The sequence below is a fragment of the Bombyx mandarina genome, chromosome 09, assembly GCF_030267445.1.
Source record: "Bombyx mandarina strain Sakado chromosome 09, ASM3026744v2".
Taxonomy (NCBI): Eukaryota; Metazoa; Arthropoda; class Insecta; order Lepidoptera; family Bombycidae; genus Bombyx; species Bombyx mandarina.
The window spans coordinates 895,013-908,323 of record NC_143216.1 but is presented as its reverse complement, the minus strand read 5'-3'; the positions used below and the strand labels follow the sequence as shown (position 1 = coordinate 908,323).

Sequence of the window (13,311 nt, the reverse complement as noted above, 5' to 3'; positions counted from 1 at the left end):
GAAGTCAGTCCCACCGAGAAATAATGATAATCTTTTTGAAGTGAAACTTCTTTAGGCGCATGAGGGTAAATTTTTTACAGAACGTCACGCAGGTATGCAACGGAAGTGACATCAAACCACTGAAGAAGAAAACCTATGGAAATGAAACGTCAACAAAAAATTCGTGCCACTGTGACGTCATCTGGCCACAAAACATGGCGGTTTTAGTGCTGCCCAGAAGATTTTAATGTTAGTAGGTTTTATCGATAAACGTTCTTGGCTCATTTTATTTTAAATATTATTGAGTGAATCTATTTGTAGAATTTATACTTTAATAGGAAGTAAGTATATTGTTATGTGCAAAGATGATTTGATTTAGATATTATGTGAAATCTAAGACGAGTTCGTGCTTCAAATTTGCCAAGTAAACGATATGACGATTTTTTAAACTTGCTACACTGATTTTATAAAGTTGTCGTTTGCCGCAAAACATAAAGATATGGCGTAGTACAGTGCCATCTGCCCATTTCTAGCATGCTGAATGTTATCGTATTTTGAGTACGTGTTTTTCTTAGACTATTACAATCTATTTTAATTGTTTTGCTGACTCTAAAGTCCGTAACACACTACCGCAGCGCACCTCAAGGAAGGTGCGCCGCACCATTTGAATCACTCTCACTTGAGAGTGATTCAAATTTTAAAATTATCAAGGGACCGCCTGATAAAAAAAAAACACCTACAGAACATTTATTCGTTAATAAAATTACAAACGTCATTCCTTGTGACTTCCTCTCTAAACTCACTTAATTATTAAATATTTAACGAGTTGACAATAGTGTTTTACTCACTGCGGAATAAAACTATTTTATTTAAATAGTTCCGAAGAGATTTTGTCGGTAGCCTTTTTCCTGAAATATCTAAACAGAATGTCTAAATATGTTTTGATGACATATTTTAAAAAGGTATTTAAGATTAGTGTCATGATCAATAGATTCCGATCGAAAAATGGTGTCCGATTTTTCGGATGAGAGCTCCATAATGAATTTAAATAAGTATATATAGTTAATAGTTTCGGGGCATCGACTTTCTTGAGATCCTATAAAATATGTTTTAATTATTATTTTTGTATGTTTTAAGCATGATAAAATAAGAAATTTTATATAGGCAATCATATTAAATCGATATCAAAGTCAATAAATAATGTACAACCCAAAACAGACGGCCGAACTGACGTGACAATGACATTTGGCGCGCTAAACATGGCGGATTTTCGGCCTCATTAGACGGAGACGGAGACATTTACGTATATTCATGTTTCATTTTATGTACGCACTGAAATACTGTTATATTGTTTTCCTGCGAGTTAAAGTGCTGAGTAAGAACGAGATAGATATATGTTTATGTATGTGCCTTCAAAATGGGTGCTATTTATATAAGCAATTGTACGTATAGAACAATATGTCGTGTCCCTACTATATAGGTCTATGCATCAAACTACTATTGAAATTAAGTACCGGTAAAATGGGGCGATTAGGGACAAATTCCAACTTTATGACCAATTTTAAGGTAGTTGTTGATGTATATAATGCTATATCAGGATCAAAATGATTGAGTCTTGAGGCATCTTTGTTGTCCAATTTAAAACTATGCAACTAGCATTCCAGTTTAAGCAAAAAAAGCAAAAATAGGTGTAATCCCTATTTACCCGGAAATTGCGGTTAATTGGGACGAAATGAGAAATTTGCTAGGGTGGGCACTGCTTGGTTTTAATTTATTTATTTATTTAGTTTCACCAACAAAGTGATCATCAATAAAAAAACATTGAAAAACTGACACTCTGAACAAATATTAAATATTTTATTATGTATTACTTAGACATTTTTGTCCACCTTGAGATTTCATTGTTCTTATTACATGTCTGTGCAAAATCGACTTACTTATATTAAATTGCTTAGCTATTTCAACTAAAGACTTATTCCCAATTAGGCAATTTCCCAATTGCTGTTTTTAATATTAAGGGATAATATCTCTTATAAGGCTTTGCACTCTTTGATACGTACACGCGAGGCATATCTAAAAATAGAAAACAATACGTAACTGATAATATAAATATTTACCGAACAATAAAATAACACATTGATAATTTTGAATAAAAGTTCTAGACAAAAACATCATGAATAAACCAGATTTTTACCAACAAATTTAAAAAATATTGTTATAACTACATAGACAACCCTAGAAACCTGTACCTATTTATACTTAGATCGTTTCCATTTCAGGTATTCTCATCCCAATTGACCCCTTTTTCGTTGTTATTTGTACCTAAGACGTCCCCAATATCCCCAAAAACAACAGATTTGTACATGTATTTTTATTTTATCAAATACATTAAAACCAATAACAACTGAGACTTACCTTTAATATACATGATGGTTCAAACACTAAATAACGTTTATAAATCACAGTTGTCTTCTATTATTATCAAATAAATAAAAGAGAGCAAAGTTTCTAGCACTAAAATAATTACCACCACAGAAAGTTAATTTGAAACGCGATTTTTTATAAGTTAGCAGCTATTATCATGCATATTCAGAGTTGTTTTGTAAACTTTCAACATTCTACTATTAAACTACAAAAAATCTTACATTTTTACAACGAATTTATAACTAAAATTGAGTGTCGAAAGATTTTCCCGGTTTTTTCCCGATTCGCCTCTCAATCCCTAATCGCCCCATTTTACGGTACTTGTCAAATGTCAGTAGTAGTAGTTGTTGTATTTTTCCAACTGGAAAGGCAAATGTATAATACCATACAGCCTAATATTTTATAATTTTATTGTGAAAAATGTTAATAGGAATTGAAATGAAATGAAAAAAATTTGGAACATTAATCAATTAGCATGAAATTAAATTAGTCAATTCAATTGGCAAAATATTAGTCATTTACAATTTAGAAATCTAAACACAATGTGACTGTCAACACTGAGGTTTGAGATTGACATTTGACAGACTTTTGGCGGGAACATATCTTCCTTTTTCCCTTCCTCTAGGTCTCGGAAAACTAAAGTTATAGATTTGTATAAATATAAACAAGACTTATAAATTAGTTCGCCAAAAAAGTTTCACTTCTGACATGTGTACTTTGTACGCACGCACTTTTTTTTTTATTACCAAATCTGGGCACGTAGATTTACGGCGTTTTGCTGTTACTGGAGTCAATACATCAGAACAACAAACGCCTTGCAATCGAAATTAAGATTAGTGCCCATCTAAGGAAGGATTTTACTGTTGGTAGAACATCTTGTGAGTCCGTACGGGTATGGTACCTATCTATTTCTGCCGTGAAGCAGTAACGCGTTTCGGTTTTAAGGGATGGGTAGCCGTTGTAACTATACTGAGACGCTAAAACTCATATCTCAATGTGGGTGGCGCATTTACGTTGTGCAGGTCTATGGATTCCGGTAACCACTTAACAGAGCTGAACTCACGGCCTATCTGATGTGATTACCGGATCCCATACATCACAACATGAATACTGTCATCCACCTTGAGACCAATGATAAAGAGGTATAGGTACATATACCTAAGATTAGTTATCAATAAAACGATAAGACAATAATGGCCGTGCTAATTTTGCGAGGAAGCATGGTCTCCGACTCCGATACAAAGTACCAAACGCGATGGCATACATTTCATTTTGATTGGTGTTTTGATAATAATCATATTTCACTGTTTGTGCCAATTTGAAATACATGACATTTATCAGTAACGATACCAATGCCGATGTTTTGTTTTTCTTTGAAATGATTACATTTCTTTTATGTATATTTTAATTGCATATTAAACACGTTGAACAAGCTCACGTTCCATTTGACCTTAAGCAGCTACCGCACCCCATAAACATCCTAGCGTCAGTGCCGCTTTGAAACTTGAGGTCTATATCTCAACTGTATAGTACGCAAAATAAATTTTCTGACGGCATTATGCCTTCTACGTGAAGTTTATTCTGTACATGAGTTAAAGATTTCATTTGAAAAATTGCTACCTGCCTGCGGGATTCGAACACAGATGCAGTTGCGTCGATCGATACGAATGCACCGGCCGTCTTAACTTTTAGGCCACGACGACTTCTTTATGATACATAGGTAATATGCTTACTTCGAAAAATTGTTATCCATCGCATGTTTCGAACGACCATGGCTTCGCACAAATAGAGAATCTCCAGAGGCAATACCATGATGGAACTTGCATGTGGCTAATGCCTACCGCTGTGAACTATTTCATACTTACTACGTTCTGATATTCTGCCAGTTTTCTCTGATGAAGCTGAAGGATATGGGCTGTCCTATGGCAGTGTTGGAGACAGCAGAGAAGACCCGCACCACGTCCTGCTTCCGTATGCCACTGTCGTTCCGCAATGACATGTCCAAGTACCTATGAGTGTATTTTTTTAGATCTGTAGACTGTTTTTATTATTAAACTAGCGACCCGCCCTCGCTTCGCTTCGGAAACATTAAAACACACATGAAACCAAAAAAATAAAATAAAATAAAATTTAAAAAAGTAGCCTATGTTCATCAGGGACAATGTCGGCTTCTAATGGAAAAATAATTTTTCAAATCGGTCCAGCAGTTTCGGAGCCTATTCGAAACAAACAAACAAACAAATCTTTCCTCTTTATAATATTAGTATAGATTCAGATGTTCCTCGCAAACAGGAAGAAAAGCTGACCTTCTCTTTCTGTTTGCGGGGAACCCTACATAGGTAGAACTACCTATGTAGGGTTCCTCGATAGATTTTTACTCGATACTACTAGTTTCAGCATTTGTAAGTCAATCAAACGATCAGCCATTATACTCCCGCGCAACGTCCGAATAACATTCGTAACACAGCCCACCTGGTGTTAAGTGGTTACTGGAGCCCATAGACATCTACAACGTAAATGCGCCACCCACCTCGAGATATAAGTTCTAAGGTCTCAGTATGGTTACAACGGCTGCCTCACCCTTCAAGCCGAAACGCATTACTGCGTTACGGCAGAAATATGCAGGGTGGTGATACCCACCCGCGTGGACTCACAAGAGGTCCTACCACCATTCCTCGCGCCACGCTTGTTTTACACCAGCCGATGAATTTTATTAGTTGTTAGGCCGCGTGCGGGGAATACCCGCGTGCTGTATAACGACCAATGAAAATGCGTCACTCGGGTGCCAGATACCAGCGCCCTGCCTATTTCTGTTTGCAGGGTGCGGCGGCCAGGTAAGTTCCGGGGTCTGACCTGCGCAGTAGGTGCGGGGTCCTGGTGCAGCCGAGCACGGAGAGCAGGCGGTGTCGCTCGGCGGGCGCGGCGGCGGGGAGGCGGTCCAGCGCGAACTGCCACTCGCTGACGCCGCCCAGCCGCAGCGCCATGCAGTACACTATCCCGCGCACGTCCACCGGTATACTGGAAGTATATACAGGAAACAGCTCTTTATTTGCTTAGTATTGTAAATGGGCCGCGAATACAGAAAACGGTGGTAGGACCTCTTGTAAGTACGCACCACCACCCCGCCTATTTTTTTTATTGCTTAGATGAGTGGACGAGCTCACAGCCCACCTGGTGTTAAGTGGTTACTGGAGCCCATAGACATCTACAACATAAACTGAAGACGAATTTAAAAAAAGCAAAATATTTTTAGAAAACAAAACGCTATTTCACAGCGTTTCTCATTCTAAGCCCACAACGACATATTCTTTGCTTCAATTACAAGATCGCGACCCCGCTTGTGTTAAGAATACCGCCCCACAACTAAAAACCAGAGGTCAAGTCTTAACCGTATCGTAAACTGACTTTTTTTATGAACGAGGGATTACTGGTGACCCAGAGGCCTTTCCAGTTTGACCAGGACAGGTGGGCGAGCAAAGGCTCAGCCAGGAGGAGTAGGATTTGTTAACAGCCACCCGAAGGAGACCTAACAACTTCGCGAATGAATCTACTACCGGATCGGAATCGCGACCCGCTGAGAAGATCCGACGAGAAACTCAGTAGGCTGATGCATGGGTTAGATTGCAATTGGGTTCTAAACTAGCTGTTCCTTGTTCTTCAAGTGTTATTAACAAATAAAAGAGCTATAACATTACTCATTAAAGCGGTCAGGGTCAGGGGAAGTGCTCCAGTTCTTGAATGATATAATAGCGTTCTGTATGCAATCTGGATTCTCGAAATGGCATGCAGATGCCCAGAGATCCACCCTGTGCTGGGCCGTTATAACACTCTCGTCTTTTCGAATGTCCCATCCGACGTCTCTGATGGCCCCTTGCAGCAGCCGATCAACGTATATCTGGGAAAAAAAGAAAATAGTGTATCCATCTTATCCATCATTCAGAAGCGATTTTAAAACTTTTCAAATAAATACATAGTTTACTGAATTTGAGCACAAAATGATTTCTCTTGACAACTGTTTCAACAGCTACATTGTTTTTTTTATATGATTGAGGTATTACTGGTGGCCCTTAGGACAGGTCAGCGCACAAAGGCTCAGCCAGGAGGGGTGGGACTTGCTAACAGCTGCCCGAGCGCCTTCAAAGGAGACCTAACAACTCAAGAGTAGCTGCTTCGCGAATAAATCTACTAACGGATCGGAATCGCAACCCGCTGTGAAGATTCGGCGAGAAAGTAAGCGGGCTGTTGCATGGGTTAGGTGACACATTGTATACATGGTAAGATGGTAAACCACATTGTATTTTTACTAGAACAAGTTTTTGTTACTTTTATATCCATCTTTAATAGACAGACGAACTCCCACTTGATGCTAAATTGTTAGCGAAACCCATTAATGTAATTATCAAGTTCAAAGAATACGTTCTTTGAACTTAGACTAAAGCCTTGTTCGGACTAGGCGAAAATTTTAGTCGAGTAGGTTAGTAAATAATTTAGTCAAGTCAATCCATTTTGTTCTATTTTTTTCGGGCGAGTAGCGAGTAGTTTAGCAACTAAATTACTCGGTACTCGACTAAAATACTCGCCTAGTCCGAACAAGGTTTAAGTAATAAAATATTTAACATTAATTTTAGTGACACACAGCGACATCTAGCGGTGACTACCGCATGTGTGCTACCGTCTGATTTTACCTACGATTGTATAAGTTTGATTAATTTAATTCATTTAAAGAACCTATTTTATCAAAAGTGATAGTCGATAGCATTATGGACTACTGAAGGAATCTTTGACGGCGATTCTGAATCAAAGATTGCCGTTTTAAAGATTTAAACGCGACTCTTGACTTCCAATAAATAATAATAATAATAAAATGTAAATTACCAGCAAATTATAAACTAATCAAAACCACGTTTAACGATCGAGAAAATTATGATTTATCATTTAAAATCTGAACGAAAATTTGCATAGAACATTTTGTTCTTCGTCTTTTTTAAATCATATTTTAGAAGATGCTAGAAGATGATATAGAGATGTCAAACATTTTGTTGCTAAGTCAAAAAGATCATTTAAAACAAACCGAAAAAAGCTATCATTATTGATACTACTTCTAAGTAAATGTAAATACATTTATTGCCGTAATATTATATTATAATATCGGTATCATTTACTAGCTGATAACATTTTGATATAAAACAGTTTCGACTTTAAAGATCAATAAATTATCGACTTGGAAATTAATACGTGATGCTTTAACAAATGCTTTAACAAAACATGAAGGGAAAAGCTAATTTAAACGCAACTATAAAAAGGAAATGATGAAAAGTGGATGAGAATGTCGGGCGATCGAACGTTGTGGCACATAAAAAGGAGTGATGAAGTCGTCGTGGCCTAAAGGATAAGACGTCTGGTGCATTCATATCCTAACGATGCACCGGTGTTCGAATCCCGCAGGCGGGTACTAATTTTTCTAATGAAATACGTACTCAACAAATGTTCACGATTGATTTCCACAGTGAAGGAATAACATCGTGTATTAAAAATTAAACCCGTAAAATTACAATTTGCGTAAGTACTGGTGGTAGGTCCTCTTGTGAGTCCGCACGGGTAGGTACCACCGCTCTGCCTATTTCTGCCGTGAAGCAGTGATTCGTTTCGGTTTGAAGGCCGGGGCAACCGTTGTAGCTATACTGAGACCTTAGAGCTCTTATCTCAAGGTGGGTGGCGCATTAACGTTGTATATGTCCTTTGGCTCCAATAACCACTTAACACCAGGTGAGCTCGTCCACCAATCTCAGAAATAAATAAATAAAAAGGTATATGCTCAGCTGTGGATATCTGGATGGAAGATATATACATGAAATAGTTTGAACCCCACTTAAAGCTTCTCGTACAAACAGATCACATAGAGACCCTAAACTTACCCCGTATTCCACATAATGCTCTCCATTTGACAGCATGGTGTCAATATAGCCAAGGGCAGAAAGACCAGCCTTCCATGGTACGTAGCTGCGTTCATGGGCGAGGTAGCTGACCACGTCCAAGGCCGTCTTGTAGTCCAAACGACCGGTCAGAGCAAGGTTCATCGCGTCATCAACTATCTGGGCTCGATTGATGACGTGGATTTCTTGAAAACGATTCTTGTCGTTGAGTACCGCGGTCAGGAGTTGCCAGTTACGGGTGTCGTAGTTCACGCGGTAGAAACCTATCAGAAAAAAAGAATAGTAAAACTCTTTTAATGTTGTCATTAAAAAGAGATGCTGGAATGGTGGTTGAAGATCGAATGTTATGTGAGCAAAGTTTCTCCATTTCCTTTCATTATACATAGTAATAGGCCAAACGAGCACTTTTGAAGCTTTCGCTGAAAGCTTAAAGACACTAAAACGTAAAACGTCGGCCATCTTAACCCTTGAGATCGGAGTTGCTTGATTGCTTGACAATGAGGCTACCAATGCTTTCACATTTGGATTTTTCATCACTCCTATCTCCAAATAGACGATGAAAAATCTATATCTAAACATATCACCATAAAGAGAGGTGACAATCTGGAAAAGCTGCTGGTAACAGGCAAGGTATGCGGGAGAAGGCACAGAGGCAGAAATCCAATGCGCTGGTCGGACCAAATACGCTCCACTCTCAATACCTCAGTCCACGTCGTTATCCACACAGCCGAGGACAGGCAGGAATGGCGCAAAATAATGCAGGAGAAAGTTATTAGAGGAGGCCACGACCCTCAGCACTGAGGATTATCGAGGCAAGGAGGAGGATCTCCAAATACCGACATGAAAATCGTGCAACAGCGTTTCAGAATGTGAGTCTAGATAGATATCTTGGTCTGAGTAACTAAGATGTTCAATCTTGTCTTTGCTAAGCCATTACATCCATAGAGCATGTTTATGCAAATAGCATTAAAGGCGTTTGGCCCCCGCACCCTTTGTCTCGCGTTGCTCTGTGAACGTTAAAAAATGTATTTCTCATTCGGACCACTTCAAGCGTACGCTGTGCATATTTGTTTTCAATTCTCAAGTTATGATTTAATAACAAAAATCTTATACCTTTAAACGAGCAATTCTTGTATATACATATATAATCTGAATCTCGGAAACGGCTCCAACGATTTTCATAAAATTTAGTATACAGGGGATTTCGGGGGCGATAAATCGATCTAGGTACGATTTATTTTCAGAAAATATTGTTTTATTCGTGTTTTCAATAATCAACTCTTCCCGACATCTATTGGCGAATAATAATACTATTTTTCTTAATTGAGGGCAACTAACCGCTTTAAAGACACAAAAAGATGGCGTTATCAAAAAAGAAACGAGAAAAGCTCGGTCATCATCTAGTAATTCCCTAACAGAGCATGTATACAGTGCTCATGCAGAACGGGCAGGTTTTGACGTCGTCAGACAGATTAGTCTTACGTTCTTGGTGTCCCCAATACTGAAATACTTATGACCTAAAGTCAGTAGTACTTAGGGTAATAAGGGTTAATAAAATAAGGATACTTTTATTAATTAAGGACAAATAATGACAAAACAGTAGCAACACCCAGAAGATCCCTGGGTTCTAATTAATACCCGAATAGACTGCCCCTGTAGGTCTTTTTTACCTTGTAACACGTCTATCCTGTCACTCCTATAATAATTCTTGTCGCATCTTTTTTAAACATCCTATAATTATGGCACTCACCTGTTTCTTGAATATTAACAATTAACCAGTCCTCATTCTTGACAGGGAAGTCTTTGACGACACTCTGCACTCCCTCAAGCCAGAACTTTGGTCTGGTCGACCGGAAATCTTGCTCGGAAGCTGTTGTGTAGGACACAGGTATCCACCACAGGGGCGCTTGTTGAGATGATGATGTTTCATTGATCAGTACGAACCTTTCCTGAGACGCGTAATACTTTTTGAGAATTTTATTGTAGGAATTAAGAAACAGAGAAAAGTAGGCATAATTTTTTGCTATAGATAAAAACCACAGCATGACTCGCCGTAGTTCATAATGTCGATGGGATAAGAACATCGGCTAATGTGGCGTATAAACCATAACGCAATGACAAATGTCATCAATGGAAATAGTCGCCTACGCGTTTTGAAAATGTTTTTTTTATATCGCCTTTGTCGGAAGACCAGATGGTGAGTTGTTACTGATGGACAGCCGCAATGTCAGAGGTACAGCCAAGTCGCTTAAAGAAGGATATGCCATAGCGTTCGGAACACATTGTGGAAGAGAAGATTCCAGAGCCACATGGCACGTGACAGAGCAGATCTCTGAAAACGCACTCTTGAGGAACTATTTCAGATATTATGCATAAACTCTGTGCCGCAAAGCAGAGCAGGCCGGGGTAGATCATAGAAGAAACAAGCGAAAGAGAATGACTACATCTGTACTTATAAATATAAGTACCTACAAATTAAAGAATTTTCAGTAGATGTCATTTCTTATTGAATTATTGTTGTTCAACTAATATCAAGAAGTTGCCTGATGAGGAAAGCGCGTTCACTAATCAGTAGTTTTTTCAGTATTAGACGAGGCTGAAGTGTTGTCAAAGAAAATATCCCCACGAAACGGAGCGCATTGCGTCTTGGCGATAAAACTAGAAGACCAGTTGATTAGGGTAGATGCCTCTTAATATTTCATAATTAACCCAGGTATCCTTGGTAATCGTACGCCATAAAGGATTTATTTAAAAAATAGCTCTAAAATATATTTGATTCCAACATAGTCGTGGAACCAACTCAGAAATTCAAACCCACAAAGAACCTAAGAAACAAATTCAATCAACCAAAAAATCAAATCTATAAAACGCGATGACGCACAATTTTTGTTATTATTTAAGTGCATTCGGTTTAATTAGTAAATCTACATCATCGTTATATTTATCCTTGTGTATCGACTTCATTACTGGTATTATTCGGAAAATGATCTAATCAATTGATAGCACGCCTATGAATAATACAGACGGTATTTTATTGATAAAAGGAATCCGGATTGTGTTGATAAGCTATGTAATTTTATTAGCGGCACGTGCGTCACGTGGCTTTAAGGCCCGATGGGGATTTTTAGTGTCTTGGAATAAAGAGTATACGGTCCACCTGATGATGAATTATCACCATCGGTCGTGGATAAATACTAGCAATCACCAATTAGGTTGAAAAGAGAGATAGGTATGGGAGAGGGGATTTCTTTCTGGAATCGAGTAGGACATGGTCAAGCCGAGGCGTGGAAAAGTAACGGGAATGAACACGACAGTTCCGGGTATCTTAGGTTCAGATATCCAGGCATTGGGTCCATCTTATCCAGAACATGGATGACGCTGCGTATTTATTTACATGATAAAGTCTGAATTACATAATCATTTGTTCCTCTTTCAAGCCAGAACGAGTTATTGCTAAGCGACAGTTGTAGAAAATGAGATTATTTACTCATGTAGACTCATAATATAAATTTAAGCACCTACTAAAAGGCGCATAGTCGATTTATAACGATACCAGGTCGCCTATTGCAAATCAAATATTTTTAATTTCCAATAATATTGAAATGAATTAATTACTTAGGACTAATTTTATTTTATTTTGTGCAAAGTAGTGACATCTGTTGAAAAATAAAGTAATTTCAGAAGTAAATTGGGTTTAATTAATTTTTACTTAAGTCTGTGTTGCTTACACGGTATGATAATCTTTTTAGATATAAGTATTAAAGAAAACTAAGAAAGGAAGATGAAGAAGTAGACCTAAGAAAAAATGGATGGATTGCGTGAAAGACGATATGTGTAGAGGGGATTGAGCGAAGAAATGGTATATGATAGAGGAGTATGGAAGGAGAAAACATGTTACGCCGACCCCAGATGACTAGGAGAAGGGCAGGAGAATGATGATGATGATAAAGAAAACTATAACCTTCTGTTAAATAGTAAGCTGGATTACCTTGACCGCCATCTATTGATTAAAAATTGCAACATTTTCAACGTCAATTATTTATCTTTCATAAAATGATTTTTTATTTATATTAATTAACCTAGAAAATTCGCATTAATTAATTAATTGGTACTGAAATTTGTATTGTGAGTTTTACATGAGTAAATAATCTCATCTTCTACTATATATAGCATTGTAATTTACAAAGCATTATCAATGTCGACTCGTCCCAAATTTATTGTTTAACGGCTGCCTCACTCTACAAATGCGCATGACGGAATCCTTCCGTATGGTCTTACAACACGCTCTACCAAAAATAAATGCAACAGATCATAACCAAACCTGACTGAATTTGATTTGTTGGTTTCCGTAATCTCTATTGACGGTGAGCACCGGGAATCCAGTCTGCAAAGTCCACGAGTCCATGACGACCGCAACATCGATTTTGAGGTTCCTTTGCGTGGCGACCGCAGTCAGCGCAGCCCAGAGATCCTTCTGCTCAGCGTTCCCATACATCTTCGATTTCAGGTAGTTAGTGACGCCCGCGTTGAAGATATCATCAGTGAGAATGTGGTTCAGCATCCGGAGCAGAGCGGCACCTGAATCAATAGTTACATATAGATAGTTCATTAAATTTCTAGATTGGATTACTTTAAATAATTGCTTCAAAAATCTAGACTCAATAAAAAATAATTAAACAAAATCATGTAACACTGAAGTCATCGTGGTCTAAAGGATAACACCAGGTACATCAACACAGTCCTATTTTTTTTATTACTTAGATGGGTGGACGAGCTCACAGCCCACCTGGTGTTAAGTGGTTACTGGAGCCCATAGACATCTAGAACGTAAATGCGCCACCCACCTTGAGATATAAGTTCTAAGGTCTCAAGTATAGTTACAACGGCTGCCCCACCCTTCAAACCGAAACGCATTACTGCTTCACGGCAGAAATAGGCAGGGTGGTGGTACCCACCCGCACGGACTCACAAGAGG

The 13,311-nt window shown here is 38.2% G+C and overlaps 1 protein-coding gene across 1 annotated transcript in view; it reads right to left on the bottom strand.

Moving 5' to 3' along the window:
• LOC114247366 (aminopeptidase N) overlaps window positions 1-13,311 on the bottom strand; it is a 35,371-nt gene that overhangs the window by 4,097 nt on the left and 17,963 nt on the right. Inside the window, exons 7-12 of the mRNA XM_028180319.2 lie at window positions 12,658-12,914; window positions 10,087-10,285; window positions 8,319-8,599; window positions 6,099-6,298; window positions 5,257-5,421; window positions 4,269-4,412 (exon numbers count right to left, since the gene is read on the bottom strand). Of these exons, the coding sequence (XP_028036120.2) occupies window positions 4,269-4,412; window positions 5,257-5,421; window positions 6,099-6,298; window positions 8,319-8,599; window positions 10,087-10,285; window positions 12,658-12,914 (1,246 nt within the window). The remainder of the gene's footprint in view (window positions 1-4,268; window positions 4,413-5,256; window positions 5,422-6,098; window positions 6,299-8,318; window positions 8,600-10,086; window positions 10,286-12,657; window positions 12,915-13,311) is intronic.